The sequence below is a fragment of the Leptonotus elevatus genome, chromosome 12 (assembly GCF_054856555.1).
Source record: "Leptonotus elevatus isolate MCC_2025b chromosome 12, RoL_Lele_1.0, whole genome shotgun sequence".
In the NCBI taxonomy this organism is placed as follows: domain Eukaryota; kingdom Metazoa; phylum Chordata; class Actinopteri; order Syngnathiformes; family Syngnathidae; genus Leptonotus; species Leptonotus elevatus.
The window spans coordinates 6,716,289-6,740,282 of NC_141250.1; the positions used below are offsets into that span (position 1 = coordinate 6,716,289).

General features: G+C 41.8%; 2 protein-coding genes across 11 annotated transcripts in view; one reads left to right on the forward strand and one right to left on the reverse strand.

The window, feature by feature from the left end:
• The first annotated feature begins 2,777 nt into the window (after positions 1-2,777).
• Positions 2,778-4,500, forward strand: rpl8 (ribosomal protein L8). Its single transcript, XM_086091294.1, has 6 exons — positions 2,778-2,924; positions 3,383-3,526; positions 3,590-3,731; positions 3,813-4,031; positions 4,112-4,227; positions 4,305-4,500. The coding sequence occupies exons 2-6, from the start codon at positions 3,389-3,391 to the stop codon at positions 4,461-4,463; spliced, it is 774 nt and encodes a 257-aa protein (XP_085947420.1). The 5' UTR covers positions 2,778-2,924; positions 3,383-3,388; the 3' UTR covers positions 4,464-4,500.
• A 1,706-nt stretch (positions 4,501-6,206) lies between these two features.
• Positions 6,207-23,994, reverse strand: part of usp9 (ubiquitin specific peptidase 9) — a 67,018-nt gene continuing 49,230 nt past the window's right edge. For 4 of the 10 annotated variants that reach the window (XM_086091284.1, XM_086091283.1, XM_086091281.1 and 1 more), the window contains exons 26-47: positions 22,007-22,144; positions 21,763-21,929; positions 21,544-21,652; positions 21,295-21,465; positions 21,076-21,222; positions 19,477-19,684; positions 18,967-19,187; positions 18,698-18,900; positions 18,459-18,632; positions 17,982-18,123; positions 17,112-17,868; positions 15,571-15,694; positions 15,279-15,504; positions 15,058-15,187; positions 14,759-14,944; positions 14,107-14,327; positions 13,932-14,020; positions 12,207-12,363; positions 11,528-11,740; positions 9,383-9,412; positions 8,994-9,092; positions 6,207-8,101 (exon numbers count right to left, since the gene is read on the reverse strand). In XM_086091284.1, coding sequence (XP_085947410.1) covers positions 7,808-8,101; positions 8,994-9,092; positions 9,383-9,412; positions 11,528-11,740; positions 12,207-12,363; positions 13,932-14,020; positions 14,107-14,327; positions 14,759-14,944; positions 15,058-15,187; positions 15,279-15,504; positions 15,571-15,694; positions 17,112-17,868; positions 17,982-18,123; positions 18,459-18,632; positions 18,698-18,900; positions 18,967-19,187; positions 19,477-19,684; positions 21,076-21,222; positions 21,295-21,465; positions 21,544-21,652; positions 21,763-21,929; positions 22,007-22,144 — 4,206 coding nt within the window. In that variant the 3' untranslated portion in view covers positions 6,207-7,807. The remainder of the gene's footprint in view (positions 8,102-8,993; positions 9,093-9,382; positions 9,413-11,527; positions 11,741-12,206; positions 12,364-13,931; positions 14,021-14,106; positions 14,328-14,758; positions 14,945-15,057; positions 15,188-15,278; positions 15,505-15,570; positions 15,695-17,111; positions 17,869-17,981; positions 18,124-18,458; positions 18,633-18,697; positions 18,901-18,966; positions 19,188-19,476; positions 19,685-21,075; positions 21,223-21,294; positions 21,466-21,543; positions 21,653-21,762; positions 21,930-22,006; positions 22,145-23,994) is intronic. The other 6 variants (XM_086091290.1, XM_086091286.1, XM_086091285.1 and 3 more) reach the window with 6 other exon arrangements.

Consider the following 23,994-nt stretch of genomic DNA (forward strand, 5'->3'; position numbering starts at 1 on the left):
TTGACTGGTTGGGCCACATTTTCAATGTGGGTGCGTGAGGCAGACAACTACTATGTAAAAAGTTTTGTTTTCAGACTTAATTGGTTGGTTGGTTGAGCATTAACCGTATGTACATCGCATTATTTTAAGAACATAATTTTATGTATAACCGATGAGAAAAATAACAGCTTCAAATTTAAGGCAGGAGCAGGGAACTCGAGAGCAAATGATCAGCTCATCAGCAAACTCTGTAGAAATCTGATAACAATCGTCCTCATTGAATCAGTTATGTTGGAGGAGAAGGGAAATATCTAAAACAGGCAGCGGATCATGAGGACCAGACTTTCCAAGCCTTGATTTATGGTCACTAAATGTGTTGAGGTTTGTTCTACAGTACCATCTGCTGGATAATGCTACATATTGTTTTTCAACTTTTGGGCATCTATTTTACACATTTAACCTTTTCTTATTTGGACACAATTGATATCTGATTTGTCATCAAAGAAATATAAAGGCTTTAAATTTCCAAAATATAATCCATATGGCATTTAATTCAAAGATGTATTATTAATATTAATATTATTATATAGTGCTGCCAAATGATAGTTCCTTTAACTAATTAATTGCACAACTTTCCATAATTAATTGCAATTAATCGCGATTAATCACATTTTTATACTTTTGCTTCTACTTTTCTCTCCAGAGTTTGTAACAGATATTTACTTGGAATTAATATAAAATAATCAAACAGAAAGTATATTTATAATCAAAGACGGTTTTAATAGCATTCTTTCTCCTGTAAAATGCAACTCAGAACTTTTCACTTACGGGTTTTGTTCTGCTCACGAGCATTCCAGCATCATTGGTTGAGTTATTTTTATTTTTATTTTTTTTACAGCTTTAATGAATTGAAATTCATTTCCAGAGTTAACACTTTAATTTTGACAGCCCTATTATTATTATTATTATTAAAATGAATAATCAACATTATCACTATAGATAATGGAATGTGTGTAGTAAATAAGTACATTATACAACATTATTATAGAATGTTTTTATTCATGATTAAATACTTCATTTGCATCATGTTTATTTTTTCACTATATCACCTAGAGCAAATGCACCACAAAACTTTTTTTCTATTATTGGTGTGTCACTTGACGTTTCCAATTTCTATACAAGAAAAAAGGAAAATTTGTGCGAGGTATGTACTGTTTCAGTCCTTAAAAAAAAAGACTTTTTTATTTAGAGTTTTTATTTTGGGTATTCTGGTGCCATAAATGCACACACGGAAAAATAATGACAGTTAATCTTTTAATTAATAATAATTAATTAATAATTAATTAATTAAAAAACAATAAACAACAAATTATTGTCAAACCATCATACATCCACATTCCCAAAAATATATGCAAGGTCAGTCCCTCATAATGTCAGAGTTCATGCCTTTGTTGCAAAACTGGTTGTGTGTAGCAGAGCGGCTTGCAGAAGGTCACGGTCTCGCTTACATTCTCTCGGGACAGTCTCATAATCCAGACCTTCCTGGTCAATAATGTCCATCAAGCATAGGTCTCAGGAATTTGTGCCTAACACAGCAAGCCAAAACAATGTCCCTCACTTTGGCAGTGTCCCGAAGGTGAATGGTGGTGAGAAAGATTCAAAAGTGTTTAGTTATGATTCAAAAGCATCTTCCATCCCCCTTTGAGCTTGAATTGACGATGCATTGCTCATTAGTCATCAGATAGCCTGCTGCCATTTGGGTATGCACTTATGAGGTACTCAGTCAAGGGAAATATCCCATCTGTCATAATGTAGTATTGTGCCAGGCCAGCTGGCCAGAACCAGGAAGTAGGGTACTTTAAAATCTCTGCCTTCAGAAATCCATCCATTGAAACCAACGTCCACGTACAGGTACTTGTAGCTGCTGTCGACCAATGGCTCAGGACTGTGGAGTATGTGTGCTTGTTCCTGGGGGCACTGAAAAAGAAGAGAAAATAAAATGTGAAACACATGATGGCTAGTTTCGGAATCAGAGTCAGGAATACAGTAATTAATTTATCCCCGGAGGGCAATGTGGATCTCTGGAACAGTTGCTCTCATGTTTAGCCTATTCAAACAAAGATGCTGACATTATTTGAACGTTATTGTATATTTCACACATCCCACATTTCAGAAACATTTATGTTAGGTTAATTGAAGATTCTAAATTGTCCTTAAGTGTGAATGGTAGAATGATTGTTTATATGCACCCTGCGATTGACTAGCAACCAGTTAATTTTTTTATACTTGTACTCGAAATTTCTACCTGCAGCTTTGACCTGGAAATATTGTGAAACACGTAACTCAGGAATCATATTTCAAAACGTGTTACCTGCTTATAAATATTTGTTCATCTACGGAGCACTTTACTAAAACTGTTCCCACCAGTATTTTTATTTGTTGTTGTTTGTTTGTTGATTAAAAAAAAAAGAAGTTCAACCCAAGACACTTAAGACGCCCCCTCATTTGAATAAAATTTGAAGACGCATTTCATGCTGTCAGCGTCTGTAGCATGAACTAAATAAATATAAGAGCAAAGCGTTTTTTATTGATTGATTGATAATTAATTATATTTATGTATTTATTTTGTATTTATTCCCACATTTATTTTTATATCCATTTTATTTTGGAATCTTGTTTTTTCTGTATTTATTTTCACATTTATTAATTTAATTTTAATTTTGAAAGTTTTGACCCTCCATACATAAGCAGTATAAGCATACATGTGATTATTCCGCACCTGCTGTCGATATAGTTTGCTTCTAAACTCCAAAAAAGGCCCACTATTTTACGATTGGTTGTGAGCTTGAGCAAGCCTACATTTCCCACATGCCTCATCGCCAATTCCTCCGGAAGAAAATCTTTACTCGTGCCTGCTACTTCCTCTTTCCGTCAACGGAGTTTAGGTAGGACAACTTTTGCATCACTGTGGGTTTCGAATCTGCTGCAAACTACGATTTTATTCAGTCATCCATTATAAATGGACATTTAGGATGACGCCGAACACGTTAGCGCACATGACATACTGATTATTTTGTATCCATAACCCTGAGATGTATTGCTTTCAGGAGATGTATGTGGCCTAATGGTGATATGGCGTAGCTGTAGTATGAGCACGCTAAGTTGCTTGAGCTGCGTTAGTTGATGCATTTACTCAACGTCACGTTTGAAAACGCTATATTTCGTCTAACGTAGTGTATTTATTGTCAAATTATGAGTGTGAAGTAGCATAATGTGTCGAATGGATATTTTGTATCAAAAGACCGGCAGTTAGCTTGCTAGCCTGTGGTAGCCGTCAATCAAAAGTAACCAATGACTTGTGCTTCGATCAATAGTGTCTTATTTATTTTAAACTGCTTTACAGTTCACGATGGGACGTGTGATTAGGGGACAGAGAAAAGGTGCGGGCTCTGTGTTTAAAGCCCACGTCAAGCACAGGAAAGGCGCCGCTAAACTCCGCCACATTGACTTCGCTGAACGCCATGGCTACATCAAGGGAATCGTCAAGGTATGCTCGGGAATCAGTTTTTGTGGAGGGGAATTTTAAAGTGACGTTCCTGGCGTGTTTCAGGATATCATCCACGATCCCGGTCGTGGTGCCCCCCTGGCCAAAGTGGCCTTCCGTGACCCTTATCGCTTCAAGAAGAGGACAGAGCTCTTCATCGCTGCTGAGGGCATCCATACGGGGCAGTTCATCTACTGTGGCAAGAAGGGTAAGAGGAACATATTATGACAGATTGTGCGATGCCATTTTATATTAAATTCACAAGATAACATTGCGTTCCGTCTTGCAGCTCAGCTGAACATTGGCAATGTCCTTCCTGTGGGCACAATGCCTGAGGGCACCATCATCTGCTGCCTGGAGGAGAAGCCTGGCGACAGGGGCAAGCTTGCACGCGCCTCCGGAAACTACGCCACCGTCATCTCGCACAACCCGGAGACCAAGAAATCCAGAGTCAAGCTGCCGTCCGGCTCCAAGAAGGTCATCGCCTCAGCCAACAGAGCCGTCGTTGGTGAGGATTGGCCGACGATGATCATAATCCATCAATTCGTGCCCATGATTTAAAGAAAATAATACATTTTGTATGTGTAGGTGTGGTTGCTGGTGGTGGTCGTATTGACAAGCCCATCCTGAAGGCGGGTCGCGCCTACCACAAGTACAAGGCCAAGAGGAACTGCTGGCCTCGTGTCCGTGGTGTGGCTATGAACGTAAGTGTCATCGCACCGGTGCGCGCCGTGACGCGGCTCTTAGTGCGTACGCTCATTTTCCGTTTCCACACATGCAGCCTGTTGAGCATCCCTTCGGCGGTGGTAACCATCAGCACATCGGCAAGCCCTCCACAATCAGGAGGGATGCGCCCGCCGGTCGTAAGGTCGGTCTCATTGCTGCCCGTCGTACCGGCAGACTGCGTGGAACAAAGACTGTCCAGGAGAAGGAGAACTGAGTTTGCTCAAAATAAAACTAAAACTGTTCCAAAGCAACATTGTTTCATTGTTTTTTGCCAGTTTGTGGACAAAAAAACCCGTTATGACCTGTCGATTGAAATACATTTTAAAACTTTGTGTAATCCAAGTTAGTCTGAATTCAATAAAGCACTCTTGAACCAAAGTAACTGTACATAGTGATGGTTTACAAAGGACACTCAGCAGTTCAAAAATATTTAAAGAAAATATATTGCTCTTGGATCAAGTCAAAATGTTGAACTTCAGGCTACAACAATTCAGAAGGGATCGTTGGATGTAAATACTCAAAAGATGCAAATTGCTTTGCAGGTGGATGCATTAACCACTTGTACACCTTTAGTAAAACCTTTTTTATAGAGGCCAATGAGTGGAAGTATGCTGCAAAATGTATTTAAAGTTAATGTGGTAGAAAGCAGGAAAGTGCACTACATTTGATTAAAGGGGTGTAAAATGTAGGTAGATTTCAGTCCTCAGATTTTCAGTGAATGACTGGGTAATAAAATTGATTAAAATGTAGGGGTGGTTGACAAAAATTTGAGTGAAGTCCCATTTCTTTCAATATTTTTTTCAAAAAGTGAAACTTGCATTAGGTTACCACACAAAGTGAAATATTTCAAGCCTTTGTTTAAATGTTCTTTTTATTTCGCAAAATTTGACTTTTATGTGACCAACAAAAAAGGATCTTAAACACAAAAATGTTGGCCTCCTGAAGTGTATTAAATATGCCATCAGTACTTCGTTGGGCCTCCTTTTGTATTAATTATAGCATTATGGAGGCACAAACAGTTTTAAGTCAGGTGAGTTTGCTGGCCACTCAAGTACTGTTATTTGTGCTTTGTGGGCAAGTGCCAAATCCTGCTGGAAAACAAAACCTCACCTCCAAAAAGCTAATCGGCAGCAGGAACCATTAAGTGCACTAAAATGTTCTGGTAAACAGCTGCGTTGACTGTGGGCTTGATAAGATACAATGGAACCACATCAGCAAATGACAGCCCAAACCATTATTGTGGAAAGAAACTTCACACTTGACTTGCAAGTGAAATGCAAAATGTACACATCTGAAGAGAGGACTTAGCAACACTGGCCAATAGGCTAGTGCTTTTTCTCCTTAGCCCAGCACAGATGCTTATGACGCTTTTGGTTCAGGAGTGGCTTGACATGGAATTCTACAGCTGTAGCCAATGTTATGCAGACATCTGTATGTGGGGTAAGTAGTCAGTAAGCTTTATTTATATAGCGCTTTTCACAGACAGAAGTCACAAAGCGCTTCACAAAAAACTAACACCAGCCTCAATCCATTCCTCTACACGCTGTTAATGTACTTTTGATTCAGTGATGTGTGAGAATCCAGCTTCTTTTGCAATTTCTTTTCAAGACCTTTACCGTTCAAAGGCTGAGGAAAACCTCTGCAGGTGTTTTGCAATTATTAGCTGACATGTTTGGGACACAGGGAGCCTACAATGTAGAACATTGTCATGATATTCAAATTTGGTAAAGTACTGGATTTACTTTTGTCTTTCTGCCATGATCAATATTCAAACAAAAGCTTGAAATATTTTACTTTGTGTGTGGTGCACTGATAAAACAAATCAAAAATAAATGGACTTTCCATTAACATTCACATTTTTTGGCACCCACCTGTTAATTCAAATTCACAATGTTTATGATAGGTGTCTACAAATGTTCCACCTCTTAAGGTTTGTTTGTAGTAAACATGACGCAGATCAAGATTCAATGTTCTTTATTTGCTAAGGGCGCAATGCATTTTTTTTTTGTTATATTTCTGTGCACAAAAAAACCTCACAAAGTGAAAGTCCACATCGCGACTGTAGCTCCAGAATTCAACGTCACACCATGGCCAAAACAAAAGTCGGCAAAAAACAGGGCGCAGATTAGAACTCTGTACAGTCAATATCTTCTTTAAAAATAACAAAAGGACAAAAATGTTCCTTTTAAATCAAATTCTATTTTTTAGTGAAATACAACAAAATAAATTCTATAAAATAAGAGCAAAATATTTAAATATAATACGGTGGGCAGAATATTTTCATTTGCAGGAGTATTTGGTATGTTTTAGACAAAAAAGAAAAGAAAAAACACGTATTCAAGTTACCAATTAAATACAGTATTTACTGAAGTTTACCTTTTTACTACAGAATCACAGGTTAGTTGCAATGTGACTAACCAGCTGCTATTCCTAAGCACCGCATCCCGTGGTGCCCACCTGTGGCCACCAAGCAAGATGGTGAGCGACTGGTCAGTTCACCCCAACGGGAAGCGGGTCTCTTCGGAGCTAAACCACTTGGTCTATGATACACCACAAAGATGGCCGCCAGTGCAGCGATTCTGTTGCATATGGTTTTTTTTTTTCTGGGGATGGGGCGGGGAAGGGGTGTAATATTTTATCTAAGCTGTCTATCCCACCGGCAAAACTCCATTGCCAAATGTGAAGGATTATATGTGCAATTGAAAAGCCACTTAGTCGTACATTGGTTCAAAAATATTGCCCTCATTGTAGATGAGTAGAAAAAAAAACAACAACCCCAGAGTGAAGTACCCCCTGTGGAGATGTGGAGTAAGAACAGTTTTAGGTTGTTATGAATGTCTTTCCTTGGGCTACACTATTCTGGTGAAAAGCCATGCTAAATGTTACAGCATATTGACTGACTGAGCTTCAAAAAATAATTAGAAACAAAAAAAAAAATGATAAAGAAAAAAGGCAATGTTTCTCCAACCAATTGTTGCATGAACTGCTTTTTCACGTCAAACAGCGTAACAGCCCACCCAGGCCGTCAAACAAACTCGAGACCCGGGGAGCAAACGAAGAACAAGAACATATTGGTGAGAATAACAAACGCATCCTTCTTCTTCGGCGTCTTCTTCTAACAGTTGAATGACCGTTAAAGTATCCCATGGCTGGAACAAACTCTTACTGCGGAACATGGGCAATCAACACAAAAGTATTTTGTTTTTGGGCAGGGAACTTGTTTTCCGTATAGTATCCACTTTTGTCGTCAGTATGATCAGCAACCTCTTTCCCAACAGCGAAGCACAGCGAGTGATGCTACTGGGCGATCCCAACAGTCACAAACATCAACATTATGTACACCTTTCATCATCATCGCCAGCTCTGGGTTAATAGTTTTTTTTCTTTATTTAGAACTCTCAAATCCACTTCCTCCACTCCTCCTGCGGTGCCCCCCGCTGGCCACGCTCTGAGAACCAAAGAGCAGAGGAGGAGTAAGGAGAGCAGGAACGACAGAGGCTCCAGGCACAGCAGAGGAGGGAGGAGGCGGTAAAAGGGGGCTTCGGGGCGAGGGCGACGTTACTCCTTAGGTAGGGCGGGAGCCGGGGCGGGGGCCGGGGCCGGGGCAGGGGCCGGGGCAGGGGCGGGGGCCGGGGCAGGTGCCGTGGCGGGTGCCATCTCCTCCGTGCTCTCCCAGTTCTCTTGTGCTCTCGGGCCGGGGCCGGGGGCGGGGCCGCCGGGGCCAGGGGTCGGGCCCGGAGTCGGAGCCTGCGTGGGGCCCGGGGTCGGTGCCGATGCGGGGCCGGGGCGCTGAGGGTTGTTCATGTGCTGCGCGGCGGGGCCGGTGTACGGCTGCCCGTGAGGGTGGTTGTTCTGGAGGAGAGTATCATATATTAATATACAGGATTATACGAGTAGGATGTTTATTAGAGCAAATCAAATCCCGTGAATAAAATACACTCGCGTATAACGGAACCATTTTTATTTAATCTGTGTGTTGAGCAATCATTTAAAGCATTTTTTAAAAATCCTGTATTTATGTGCAGTGTTAATGTTCAAACTGCACAATGTTACATTGTCATACAATATTACTTTAACGTACATAAAAGAATGTACACAAGTGTATTTTAATGTTAGTCATGATGGTGTTTGAAAGCTAGGTATCAGTGTAAAGTGTGAGAACCACTGGCCTAAATGAATAGTTTACAACCCCAAATTTATCCCAAATTACATCCCAAAAACACTATCCATTACCTTAAAAATGACCAGTTCAATCTGCACTTATTGACTACAGTTTTTCAGCTTTCCAGTCATGTTAAATAGAGTGTACATGACTTTTTTTGTGGTTGCTGCTGGCTTCCGCCAAATTCATTAATTAGACTGATCAATTAATTTTTTGCAGTTAAGAAAAAATGTTTTGCCTCTTCAAAATACATGTCACGAGCTGTCGGGATTTTGTGTGCAAAACCACAGACGACAAGTCGGGTTGTGGTTCTCCTTGCTATTCCTCATCAAGTAGCCATCTGTTACAAATACAAATGCTTGAAGTCACAAGCAAATGAGTTAAAGACAATTGTCTGCCCACAAAAAAACATGTTAAAAAGAACTGTGGATTCTGAGAACTGGCTCACCTCTAATACATTGTGTCTTGGATTATTATACTGCTAAACCTTTAGCAGTCATGAGAGAACTCAACTGTGTATTATGCAATAGCATTTGTATGGTTTATCATGATCATTTGGCATGTTACAGCAGTGATGACTACCTGCTGAAACTGTGTGGTTCCGGGAGAATGTGGGTACAAAGAGGTGTCCTCCGGCGGGGAAGAGTCTTGATCGTCAGGGGCTTCCTGTTCATCTGGCTCCTGCAAACAGGACAGGAAGACAACACACATCCATTGACTGCATGCACCCGTGCGATACACATGGGATCAACTTCAAACTATGGGAATGGTCATAAATCAATTTCAACACTGACATACACAAACATCTACTTCACTCATACACATCATTCTATATCTAGCTTTGGTCACAGATGACTAATAAGAAAACAAAATAATATTGTGTGGGAGGTCAGTTCATTAGCACAGTAACCCTTAAAATACCACCAGTATTTTTGACTTTTTCCTTATGTTGCGGTGCCTGGAATACTGACCTTCCCTGGGCTTTCCTGAGTACACTTGAGCTGTGTATGAAATATTACAAGAAGCATGTCACTCCACTGGAATTCTTTTAAAAAGCAACATCAACAAATGCAACTGAATACAATCACACACACCACGCTCACTGTATTACAATAAAAAAAAATAAAGCCCATTTCACGTGACTACTCAACACCGCATCACAAATTCATCTACCCGACATTTTCCATCATGCATTTTACTCCTCCAACTGCTTTAATTCAACATTTTGGTGCTCTTTATGCTACACAGCAGAACCTACAAAGTCCTATAAAAATCCACCCTAGAGTGGTACAATTTTTTTACAAAACATCAAGCTGACTTGTGACTTGATTGAGTGACTATAGTTCAGTGAGTATTTTTCCAGTTCATAGGAAATATGCATATTTTTTCAAAACTATAGTCCTAATTAAGAACAAATTTGTCTTTTTCAGAATAATTAACATAGTAGTACTATGCAAATTAGATGCACTTAGGCAAACAACAAATAACTTCATATCATGTTACAAACCCCTAACTACTTCCATAATGACCGCAACAGTCACATTGTTGTGCCTGAGGGACAACACAATATTCATTGCAATTGTTTACAAAAACAAAACAAAACCCCAAAACCTTTCCATAATTGTGTCGAGATTTTTTAAAAATTATTATTTTATTTTAAAATAAAACAACCTAAATTCAGCCTTTTCTCCTCCTGGTTCTTATTTCGAACAGCTTAAAAAAATAAATTATAAATATCAACTGCTATGAAATACGGTATATTGCGATAACATTTTCCAGCCATATCGCCTAGCCCTAGAATGCTCTTACCCTGTTCAACCATGTCACGGTTTTTAAATGGATTTTTATAGTCTTGGTCTCATCACAATATCGGGTTGTCTCGGTCTCAACTCCTAAAAGTTTTGGTTGCAGTGAGTTTTGGTCAGGGGCAAGTTTTGGTATTGGATAATGTAGTGTAAAGTTAAAGTTAAAGTTAAAGTACCACTGATTATCACAACCAACTAAGTGGGGCGAAATTATTTCTCCGCTTTTGAGCCATCCCCCCTCAGCGAGCGGTGAGCAGAAGCAGGAGCCGCGCTTGGAAATCATTTGGTGATCTGACCCCCCCAATTCCAACCCTTAATTCTGAGTGTCAAACAGGGACACAAATGGGTCCCATTTTTATAGTCTTTGGTATGACCTGGCCGGGTCTGAACCCACGATCTCCCAATCTCAGGGCGGACACTATACCACTAGTCCACTAAGCTAGTCGTCTTGAGCACAACACTATTGACTATTTACACATTTTTCTGTTTAAAATAATAATAAAAAAACAATTACAAGAATAAGAATCTGTCCTAAAATTGCAAATTTTTTATTTTTTTTTTAGATCAAGAAAATAGGCAACTTTTTTAATTTCAATGGCATTTGTGAGGACAAGCGGTTAAGAAAATGGATGGATGGATTTAGGGGTACACATGGTATTTGTATTTAATTGCTGTTAGGATCATGAGGGGGCCCCTTGGGGAAAAAATCCCCTTGAAAGGAGTCCCTGAATCCAAAGTTTGATAACTCTTAATTTAATAATATTGATGTTCATACAGTAACAGGAGTTCTCAGTTTACATCAACAATAACATGATGGAATGTTTCTAACAGCTAGAAGGGTGGCATCTTGAATAAAACTGTTTTGTGTAACATTAGTCATTTGCCTTTTTTCTCCAAAATGAATCATTCAAATGATCATCCTCCAGAAGCAATGATTCCATCATTTTTGCCAGGGGGTTGTAATACCTATAAAAATCATTAGGTGACATCTTTGTCATTTCTCTTTACCAAACACAAAGGGTGAGTTGTTTTACTTTGTTTTTGTCGTATCATCAAACAGCGGTTAACTTGCACACATTGTCTTTACATTTAAAGATGCCATGACAACAGTTTGGACACTTTCTGACTGGATTGAATTCTCCTCTGAAATTTAAACAACTTTTAACTGATTGACGACTTTGGAGGTTCCACTGTATGGTATAATGAACATAATGAACATAAAAACTACTAACAAGTGAAATGCTCATATTATGATAGCAGCCTGCGTAGGTCTTGCACAGCGTGTAATTGTTTAGTGTGCCAGGTTATTACCTCCTCAGGACAAAGTTCACAGGCCTTGGCAAGGGTCATGCGTGCGCTGTGCGAGCGCTCCAGGAAGTAACCGTTGGACGTTTCATTGCTCTGGACCGGAGGTGACCAGTTGTTGTACGTGTACTGCGGATTGCCAGAGTATGGTCTCCTCTCGAGCTCGTCGCCGAGCCACTCGACAGCCCACGTCCACTTTCGTTTCAGGTCACCGTTACTCTGCGTGCACACCATGGACAAAAGTATAATGGCAGTCTGGTGTAAAAATTACACACTTGTGCAATCAAACCAACAGGGAGAAAAATAAAAAATAAAGCACTTCAACTACTGCCAACCAGACCATTTTCTACAATATGAACATCATAGCTGTAAATTTGCCTTTGCTTGCTAATTTCAACTATGCAAATCTGTCAGAAATCAACAAGATTAATTGCAATCCAACCATTATCTATAGCCTTCATTCGGGGAATTGGTAAACTATAGCCTATACAAGCTGACTTTACGCAAAATGCGGTGTGCACTAGGGCTGAACGATTTTAGGGAGGAAACCAGAGTGCATGCAACCTCTGCAGTAAGGCTGGAGCAGAGATCCAAATACAGAACCTCAGAACTGTGAGGCAGATGGCTAACCACGTTGCCAAACTTCATAGTAATAATTATTTGTAATTTATGTGATCAGGCCTACCTGGAGGATCTGGTAAGCCACGGAGCAGTTGCTGAAGAGCGCCACCATGCACTTGATGCACTGGTAGGCTCGTTTCTGATAGTGGTTCTTGGAACGCTGAATGGTGTCAAAGAGTCCATCCCTGTCATCGGGAATTCCCTTCAGCACATTATGAATCCTACACCACAAAAACATGGAGAACAGCATTAGTAATAGGGGTGTTAAAAAAAATTGATTCGGCAATATATCGTGATATTACAGTGCACAATTCTCGTATCGATTCAATATGCAGCCGAATAGATTTTTAAAGAAACATTTTTGATGGAAAAATTCAAAAAAATGTCTTAGAGTTAGAGTTCAGACTTTAAGCATGGAAGTATGTTATATTAATGGAACATTAAGCCTTAAAATGTGATTTGTTTGTTAAATACGGTGGACCACAGTTTATAAACCTGAAGTAAATTTTCATACAAATCTTACAGTGTACATGTACACGTTTATTGATTAGTATTTTCTAAATTTGAGTAAAAAAATAAATAAAAATCACAATAATTGACTTATAGATTCGTATCGGGATTAATCGGTATCAAATCTAATCGTGACCTATGAATCGTGATACAGATCGAATCGCAAGCTACTAGGCAATTCACTCCCCTACTAACATACAAGGACCAACCACAATACTTATCATCACTGCCAGTTAGCAGATGTTTTACCCAAACAAGCCATCATCCGTTAATCTAAGGACCATATTCTCTTCTACTTTTATTCATGCAAGCGATCAGTGCAGGTAGTATTTTGTTAACATATTGAGTATGAGTAACTAAATATTGACGAGGATCAAAGCTTTGCTTCTTCAACATTATTGCTACCACATCAGTGTGAGTGAAAGGTTATTAGCATTAACGCATCGTAGACTAGCTGTCAGCTGTCAACCTGCACCTCAAAGATAAGCAATTTTGAGGAACAAAAATTTACATATTCTTGACAGTCGAGGCAGAGTATTTGAAAGAGTGAGAGGCCACCTAAAGACTCTCTAAACTCAGGCGGTGGCCTACAAGACCACCTATGCCCCACATACAACGCCGTCCTTTCATCCATCCCCCAAAAACTATTTTGTCTGCAACAGTCCCCGTTGACTACGGATGTAGCTCCACTACCTTTTTGCAAATGAATATTTATTATATTATATATATTTTCCAACCAACGACTTTTTGACAGACAGCGGCCTCTTTTTGAGAGACCTTAATGGTTGCTGTTTTGCAGTTTAAAAGAATTATACCATTCGTGGTCTGGGATGTGCCTCCAACTTGGAGCATAAATAGTTGGTTTCCCCCACTTAGGCAGGTGCAGTCCCAGCCAAACCTTGTTGCATGAACTGATGAAGCCTACTTGCATGAGAGGCAAAACGTCTTTTAAGTCAAGCAAGAAAGCCCAGTTGCAATTGATTCAATGCCCTGAGATTGAAATTACCTGGATGAATGAGAATATCCACACACATTGTTAGTGTTGGTCTAAACTAAACTAATGCAAGGTCCAATTTTACTGGCATCAACTAACAAGATACATTTAATGGATGATGGCAGTTTGCCAAAAGATGAACGTGAAAGACCATGTTACCCACATAATTATTGTAACAATACACACAGAATCTGCTCCAGCATTATAAAAAAGAAAAAAATGCATGCACGGACAAACAACTATTCAGGCACTGAATCGTTCCCCAGCTTAGAAATAGAGTCTGACCTGTGCGTTTGCCAGGAGTCCTCAATAAGAAGGATCTGTAGCAGCAAGTCCAAGTGGGGCCTCAACTCATAATTATACGAGTACGCCACCTGTGCACAGCCAAACAAACACTTTATTTGAGCACACATGAAACAAATAGGAAATCCCTGGTGGTGGTGGTGATTAGAGGTTTTACCTGCCACAGTAGCTCACTGAGCACAGTGGAGGAAAACTGGGGGTTCTCCCAGCAGCTGAAGCGGAGCAGCTTCACCGTCTCCTCGGAGTTGCTGCAGTCCTCGATGATCTTCTTCACGTAACTGGTCCTCACAAACAGGATCTCAGCCACAAGCTGCTGCACCAGCATTACCGGGGCTGTCAGGTTGGTGTCCCCATAGGGGTTAGGCAGAGGGGGGTTACCTGCAGAGATGGGTGAGCAATTATTAGAAATTGGGGAGGGGGGGATTTAAGATGATTTTAATTTTTTTCCTGAGATTGAGCCCTCAGCTCAAAGCTCTGGCAACACAGCACAGAAGCAAAGAGTGGCTGGTTTGTCAGTCACTACATCCTGAGCAAGGATGATGATCCTCATGGGGCACTCTAGTTAGGGTATGAATCACTGATGGCTTGGCATCGTTTCACACCATAAAAGAAAAGTAATAATCCAAGTTTTTTTCTCTAATGGACACAAGCATGCTAATAGGAATTATGTTTGGTGTTTGGGCGGTTGATTTAGTCTGCATGCGACAATTTTTTTTAAATATCCAACATAAAAAAAAACTGCACTATAGTGTTCAAGTTCGAGTGTTGTATTTGTCTGAATTCAGGCATCTGAAAGAAAAAAAACACACCGTTGATGGAGGACTGCATGCGTGAGGATACGTCACAGCAGCGGATCAGTTGGGAGACCACCGTGTAGAGCTTTCCCAGCTCAGCATACTGGTACTTGATGGGGGGGCCAGGGCCTTCGTCCAGCGCCACTAGCATGAACGTAGCAGGCACATTCAGCTTTAGCAGCTGGGTCTTCTCTGCTAAGCCTATGTGGGGCGGGGGAACATAATAAATGCACACAATAAATCCACTAAATGCACACAATAAATCCACTAAATCACAGCAGGTGTACATGATAGGTGGGTTGTACGCTCCTTACCCAGATTGGCATACATGACAAAGAGGTTGAAGTACTGTTGCAGGTGACGGCCGTGTTCAGAAACCTCTCGTCTGAGCAAGTTGAGGACAGCTCTTAAAAGGTGGTCACTTAGACTGAGGTTATCACAGCCCTAATCAACATAAAATACAATTAGTGACTTCAAATCTATCAAGCAGAAAACCTCTCAAATAATCTTAAAATCCATCAACAAAAAGCTGAACCTGAGCAGAGGTTCCAGGCGAGGCGGTGGGGGAGGGGCAGGGGCCATCTTGCAGCGAGAAATGAGCGATGAAAACTATGAGCTTGGCAAAGGCGCCACGCACCTCAGCGCTCGGGCACTCCAGTAGGTACTCGGAGAAGCGGTTGGGGTAAGCAAACAGGACGTTGTGTGCAAACCAGTAACGTACATTCTTACTGTGTCTCAGCAGGATGCAGAGAGCGTCATACCTTATAAATGGAGAAAGCATGTTTAGAAGACAAAATGGAGGGAGAAATAATGTGGAAAACACTTACCAATCACTGGCAGGACCTCTGACTACTTTCTTGGTGTGGAAGCCTGTGCTAAAGAGGAAGCGAGCAGCCAGCTGAGCACTTATCATAGCAATCTCCTCTGCCTCTGGCAGAAGGTGGTCTTGTCCTGATAAAGAGACAAAGAGCAGGGCTTGGACCAGCTGTGTCTAAGCACTTCAAAACATCCATCCATTTTCTTATCCGCTTGTCAACAGCTCAACAACATCAATTAACTATATCCATTTAATTTGTTTGTTCAACTATACAAAGGAGGGCATTCTTTTTGTTTAATGTTGAAATGTTTAGCTCTTTTGCTAAAAAGTCAACACTGTTTTAATCCTTTATTTTTCTTCCACAGCGCATGAAGCTTTAACGCATGGTGACATCAGTCATTTGTAATTTAATTGCAGCCACCATCTGCTTTATTCCTAAAGACAAAAATAATGGTTGTGGTAAGAAACCAGGTGATTAATTCGGAGGGTACTATTTGAAGAATTTTGTTTAACTGCTGTGGTCAACATCCTTATGACACAAGAAGATTATTATTTATATGAATCACCGCTAATTTCCTGTGCAGCAGGAACAGGATGTCGTGGCTAACACACTGTAGACTGAGGCAGTTATCAGTAGGTGTGCTTTAAAAATAAATAGATAAGAGAATATATTGTTGTAGGCCTTTTTACAATACACAGATACAGAATCGATATTGCACATCCATTTGTAAAGTTTCCCAGCGCCTCAGAGAAAGCTGCTCCTTGCTGTGTAGCGCACACATTTTGACCACGCATGGCGCTGGTGGTAAACCGGAAGCACTACTAACATTACAATAAAAAAAAATTTGGTATCCTGTATAATAAAACATATCTAAGTATAGATATTACTGTTTTCATAAAAATGTCGTGACTTGTATCACCTTGAAGGTCATGTATCCCTATACAGGGGTCACAATTCAATATGCAATACGTATCATGAGGTTGTTGGTAATACCCAGCCTAGTTCTCGGCAGCTGGGTCTTATTGCGTCTCTCCACTAATTCTTCTTTCCGTAATATCTTTCTCAGCAGTTCATTTAAATATAATTAACACACACAACAGTGCAGTGATCACATAACCAGGACGATAATCACCATCAGACGAGACACCATCTCATAAGAAACTGGAGTTTAGAACCACAAACTGTTATGATGGGGAAAAGCAGGGAAATTCCAGTATCTAGAATGCATATAGCCGTTAAATAAAGTTCCCACATAATGGAGACTCATTTGTACCGTGCAGTTTACGCGTCATCTGAAACATTGTGCTCTGGTGGTGGGTGCTGACATTTTGATGTTTGATGTTGAGGTTATTGTGCTTAAAACTTCCCCCCCCCCCCGATGGGGAAAAAGGTGGCATCTATTTGAGCTGATTGTCTTTAGTAGGACAGCCACTATGAGATCATATGGTATTTATAATATGCCCACACAAGGTTTCAAAAGTTTGTGTCATTCACAACATTCATTTGTGTTACAAAGCTGGTGTTCTTGTGATTATTTTTGCACTGCTCACCTGGAGGAGGGTTTAAATAGACACTGTTACAGGTCAGAAGTTTCTTAATGAACTGGAAATATTCCAGGCTGTATTGCATTCGGTTGTGCATAAATTGGACGTTCTGCTTGCGGACGCTGCACTCAATGACACCAGGCATCTTGACCTGATGTGGCTTGGCGGTGGAGATAGTCAACTCCGAGATGTATTTGACAAGCTCGCTGTCCTTGTCTAGGGAGTCCATACGCTCATAGAAAAGGATGTAGGCGTTCCACCATCGTTTCTGTCTGCGGTACGACATCCTTTTCATCATGTGATCAAACACCTCGCCCATGTATTCACCACCAAAGCACTGGTTCTTCATTTCCTCCTCGTCGTCCATCTTGCATTCTGTTACATCGCCGTCGTCAAACTTATACCAGCGGTTCTTTTCGCCATCGCCGCCATTTCTTTGGATGATGTATGAGTAGTAATGTCCACCGCTGGCCTGGCCCGAGTGGACCAGAACCCCCACCAAACGGTACTTGGAGCTGCCCACAGGCGTGGGTTCAGAGGGCTCATTCTGCTGGATCACTTGGTTCTCCGGGTTGACGTCATCGCCCTCAATCTTGGCCACGCCGGCTACCGTGTACGGCTCCATGTCTAACTCCCTCGGGAATTCAAAGTAGTCGTTGAACTTGATGGCACATTCCCGCTCCCAATCGTAGTCGAAGCGCTTGAGTTGGATGGCAAGGACCGGCGGCAGCTTCTTGATCAGGAGACGCTTGACAGTGTCCACCTAAGCAGGGAAAGACGGGGAAAAAAACATTCATGAGAAATCTGGCAATTACATCAAAAACATTTTATGCAAAGCAAAAGCAAAAAAATAAAAAATAAAAGGTGTTATCTTACCTTCTTATTACACTTCTCACAGTGGTATGCATTGGCTCCCTCAAGTAGATCTCCTTTGACATACTGCTCCATGGAGTCCAAAAGGTTCTGGTGGTTTCTGATGTCTACATTAAGTGTTGTGAATGACTCCTCACACTCGTATCTAAAAATGAAGGTTAAAAAAAAGTTTATTTTTTACAAGAACGCAGAGTTTATACGTTCAGAGTCATAGATGGTGACAAACTATTGATCCTACAGCACATCCTTGTTTTTGAATCGACATCCTACAAAAACAAGCTGTCCAATAGAGCAGGAGTTTTCTAAATCTTCTAAATTAGTGATTCAAAACTGGTGGGTAGTGGAAATGTTTCAGGTGGGTCACAACAAGAAAAAATACAGGTACTAATAATATTTGATGATTGACTGAGGTTGGATTTTTATTCTAAAAATATTGTGTACTTGTAAAAGGCCCACTTTGGGATACAAAACAAAACTCACCTGTGAGGGCATCCCTGACAGATCTTCTGATCGGCAAAGGAGCCTCCTAGCACCTTGCTGAGCATAGCAGGATGACCCAAGGCCTTCAGTGCTTCATCCAGACTATCCACCAAAGAATTGAAAAACTCTAAAGCGTCATGCTGCTCTCTTAGATTCACTGGTTCACCCCATAACCTGCAGTAGTAGAAAGCATTTATAAGCTTTTCCAAACCAAACCAGTAGAAATGACAATTACATACCTGAATTGTTTCCAGAAGCCCCTCGGGACATAGTACTGAAGTCTGGAAGCAGCCAGGTGGCCAAAGATGACCTGCAGGTGACGCAATACTCCAATGTTGTACTCTTTCCTGTCTTCTGCTTTGCTGGCAGGCTTATCGTCAAACTGGTGGTGATAGCTGAACACCTCATCACGAGGATCCACATTCGTCTGTTGGAACAAAAGCTAAAAAAGTTTCCACAATGCCACATTTGCCAACCTAAACCTAAACTATTCATTAGCTGTCAGCACCTCATTCTCTTGCTTCTCATCGCCTGACATGTCATCATCCACATCGGTACCCGTGCCCTCAATGGCCAGGATGCCGTTGCGAATGGGAGGGATCATGTACAGCTGCTGAATTACAGAGTTCATGTAACATGTGGCCCCAGCATTCTTCAAACCCACAAAGCCTTTATTTGGCCGTGGGCCCACCGGAGGCAGGTACTCCCACTCCGTCAACATTTCACAGCCTGGAAAGAGACGAGGAAGATCTCAAAATTTCCTCGCGTGAGACATTTTTTAAGACAAGGGATTCCAAACTGAGGGTTGGGACGCAAAATGTAACAGCAGTTTATATTGGGTCACCGATTGACATGGCAAAAGCAGGCACATAACTGTGCTTCGGTGCTCTTCAGTTTGTAGATTTTGCAATACACTATATACACTGAAATAAGTGTGTAAGTTTGGATCCCAATGAGAAAATACATTTCTTATTGGACTTTGAGTTGGAAGAAACCCTGCTGTAAAACGTCAACATACCCAAATAGTACATGTCTGTGAGTGTGTCAACTATCTGCTTGAGGTTGCGGAAACAGCCGACAGCCAGCGCTACCAGGAGCTCAAAACCAGCGTTGATGGAGGCCGGGGTGCTGCACACTGGAATGGCCTGCTCCGTGGGGAACTCTCCACTCTTCATGTACTGCAGGTAAACGTTTGATGCCGGGAAGATGAAGTCATCAATCAGCTCCTGATGAGGAATTTTTTTTTTTATTATCTATATAATACTTGATGTACAACAATCAATGTTTTCAACACAACAGGATGGAAGAACTGCTGTTGGAAGAACTGAGTATTGTCTTTTATATAGACAACCCTCCCTCCCTAGAAGTGGAAAAATCCTGGCTTTTGTGCAACAATTCCCTTAAACTCATGAGCATTTAGCATAAAATGCAAATAGCCCTGCCGCTGCCCCTTGCCCTTCTTGTAGTCTCCTTCCCCCCTCCCTTCCCCCTCCCCTGTCCGCCTTCCTTCCCCTCCCCTGGGCCGGGGGCTCCATCCGTGGCCCGGGTCTCGGCGCTCCGGGGGGTTGGTTGGGTTTGGTGTTGTGCCTCGTATCCGGGGGGCGAGCTCTATCGCCCCGCCGGGCTGGTCCCATATGCCCGCCGGGGTCCCGGTGGGGTGGGTGGGGGTTTGGTGGGCGGGTGCGCCCCCTGCCCCCGCCCGGTAAGGGGGGGCCCCGCTGGTCGCTCCTCTTAACTCTCTGCACTAGGTTTGCACAATACACTTTTATAGACATATAGGGCACATAACACACTTTGGGGGGGTGGGGTAGGGTGGAAACACAGTCTTCGCCCTACAACTCTCCTCCAATTTTAATGCACTACACAACTGTGTGTGTGGGGGGGGGGGGCATCGGTTGGGGCAGACCGCAGTATAAAGCAGTGCTGCGGTCCCCTGTCCGTGCGGCTTTGTTGGGGGGGCGCTCCTGCTCTTGGGTTTGCTCTCCGGCCGGTGGCCCTGGCGGGGCCCGGGGGTCATCCTTTGGCGCTGCCGCGGCCTGGGGGGCCCTGAGGTGTTGCACTTGCTCTGTCCTGGCAGGGGTCGACGGCTCCCCTCTTTGGTGGAGATTTTCATGCATGCCAGATCCACCACACCAGCATCTATCGAAACTCAGACACAATCTGCTTCTTCCTCAGGTCATTGAATCGGTGAAGGCTGGTGTCTGTGGATCTCACTCTGCTTAGTCTGTCCTTCCTTCCTTTCCTCAGTCTCTCCTTTGGTCTCTTGAGGTCTCCCTGATTTGTTGGAATTTAGATGTTTCTGGGGTTGGTGAAGAACTCTGGTTGGTGGCCCGGTGGGTGGTGTCTGGTCGGTGCTGGATTTCACTTTCCTTTCTTTTCTTTGGTCCTTCCTCGGGTCTCCTGACGGTGGTGTTCGGTTTAGGTGAACGGTATGGGATTTTTTAAATAGGTTTTTGGTGAACTAACGAATACACACACACTCACGCACATACAAAAAAAAAAAAAAAAAAAAAAAAAAAAAAAAAAAAGCAATGATGATGACATTACCGAATGAACATTAAATACTGAGCTCTTCAAAAAAAAAAATGCAAATAGGATCGACATCTATCAGGTGTACCTTTATGAGGTTAGCTCCTCCTTTCTCACAGCCAATGTAATACTTCTTCTCAGGAGTCTGGAAGGCTAGAAGCTCCTTGGTGACACCAAGGTGGCCTTCCAAGATGGTCTCCTCCACACCGGTCTCCCCTGTCCTCTTGACTTCATCCTAGTAGATGTAAGATCAGTAACGTCAGCTCACATTCACTATGGTGACAACAAAAACGAGTCCCATGCTAACCTGAGACAAGACAGGATAGCCTACCCTTATCCTTTTGAGCCAGTCGATCTCATTGTTGAGCAGCACCTCGGCATTTGGCAGGTTGATGTTGCTGTTGTAGGCATAGTTCAGGAGATGCCGAAGCAAAGTAAAGTAGTCCCCGGCATGTTTAGCTCGTTCCTTAGCGGTGGTCTGCACACAGGTGAGGAACATTAGGATGAGACCAGCATCTAGCAAAGGAGCACTACATGTTACATTTTTGTCACTCACGCCCAGAACAGTGAAAAGGAGGGTAATGAAGAAGAGGAGTGGTCGATGGCCCATGCAACACCTGGTTGCCATCAGGAAAAACTGCTCCTGGGCCATCTGACGCACAGATCTGCCAAAGGCACAGACAACAGTTCTATAAAAAAACTGCAAACGTAAACCCATTGTGCTGCTTATCTGACATTTATGCTTAAAATATCCAACACATATTGGTGCACTTACTTGCTGTGGCAGTGTAGCAGCAAGTCTATAATGAAGGATTGCCAAGCCCTCTCTTTACTGAGGGTGTCAAGGGCTGTGGGCATCAAGGCAAAACACAACGTCATCACTTCCAAGGCCTCGCAACACACCTGCTCATCTTCACCATCTGGTTCCTTAGCTGCGTTTGTCTAACACGGGAAAACAAAATTTTTAAAGAATGCAGTTGCCATTAAAAAGTTCCCAGTCAAGCTAACTTAATATTTACCTTCTCGTATATCTTACTGATATCCTCATTCGAACTGAAGACAAGCTGCACTGTGCCACAGCCTGATGCCCAAATTATTTTTTGTACCGCTCGGATTACACAGATGTCAGGAATAGACTTGGATGTCTGAAAAAAATTCTGAGAGTGGCACAACAAAATCTGTTAATATACATATGTGGACAAATTAATAATAGTACTAGTAAAAAAAGAAATCTAATGAAAATCAGACATTGCTTTTGAACTGTGGTTCATCAGAAATATTTTGATGAAAACAGTCCTGGATAAAAACGATGGTACACCAAGTCTAACTGCCATAAGGAATCTCATTTATTTTCTTCATTTTTATCATATTTTAATTTGGTTCAAAAGTACAATAAAGACATTATTACATGTGTATGAATTAAGTTATAATTTTCAGGCAATTTATTTTGGGTTAAAAACATATTGAAGGGGAATGTATTTTTTTGTTCTTCATTACTGTAAAAATAGTAGTTAAGGGATACAGTTAATTGATGTACCGTATTTTCAAAACTATAAGGCGCACTTAAAAGTCTTAAATTTTCAAAAAAATCGACGGTGCGCCTAATAGTGAGGTGCGCCTTGTGTGTGGACCAAGGTCCATAATCTGACTGTGTGAGAGGACTTCCGCACACATTGCTTATATACAAGAAAGGTGGACCTGACTTAGGACACACATGAGAGCACGGAAGAGTCAACTTGGTGGGTTCTCCAGCCCCTCTCCTCTCCCTCTGCCCCACCCCCATTTGCTCTGCCAATCGTGACTTGTTGTGTTCAAACTTATGCCATGGCGTTAAAAGCATGCATGTTCAGTGAGCATGTGTCCTCTTTTTTCTTTTTTGCTCGTTTCAGAGCTTAACGAGCCACTTACAAGTTAATTGTTTGATTGACAGCTCTCTCCAAAACAGAGCGGTCTGCTTGTGCAGGGAGTGAGGGAAATGGAACATACCAAATGCAAAGGGGTGTCCGGGCTAAACTACTACATACAGTAGTGTATTGTTTCCTTTTTTAAATGCTTTATTGAACAACGTGCAAGTCACTTTGAAGTAGTGCAAGTCTACACAGTGTAGCTAAACAGATCACACCACATAAAGACACCAGATTGTTTTTTCCCACGCATCACCTTTCCTTCTGTATCTCCAGCCGCTGTGAAAAATAAAGTTCGGCAAATGAACGCAGAGCTTGCTATCATTCCGGGAGGCTAGCGAACAGAGCTTTACAAAGAATGGGAGGCAGCACCATGCAAGTTATGCCACAATTTGTCAATGGATCGTGAATGCTTGGGCAACGCAAAAGCCTTCAGCATTATTTCCGAGGACACGACAACGAGACTGACTGACAATGAGATGGCGTGTTTGATGGAGAACTTGCCCAGTTGTTTGGTTCTGAAATAGACAATCATGAGGACTATGACTAATTTGTGGATTAGGATTGATCAAAAGCAATGTGAGTACATTGTTATATACTTCAAGTACAACTGAACTCACTGTTTACATTGTTACTCAACCAAACTCAGTTTTGTCCCGATCACTGCCTTTTAAAAACATGCGCTAGCACTAGCATATGTTTTAGCATAATAGCATGCTACCATATGTTTTAAGCTAGCGTATGTTTAATCGTGCGTACGCCTAATAGTGCGGTGCGCCTTATGTGTGTGTTAAACAGAAATAGCACCAGTAACTGTGACTGCGCTTTATGGTCATGAAAATACGGTAGTTAATAACCACAAGAGGCACTCCTTGAGGACAAGTTAGGGAGTTTGCACAGAAGACATGTTTTGTCCGTTGAGAAGATTTCATCCATCAATCCATTTATGGACCTTGTGTGTGGACCTTTATTCCTTTTGAGAGAATATGGCCAATGGGGTAAACGTTTTGCCATTTTATATACCTGTGTCCGAATTCACAAGGCTGGGTCCTCCGAAGGGCGAATTTGTTGGCCGCATGACGTCACTCAGTGACAGGGCAGTG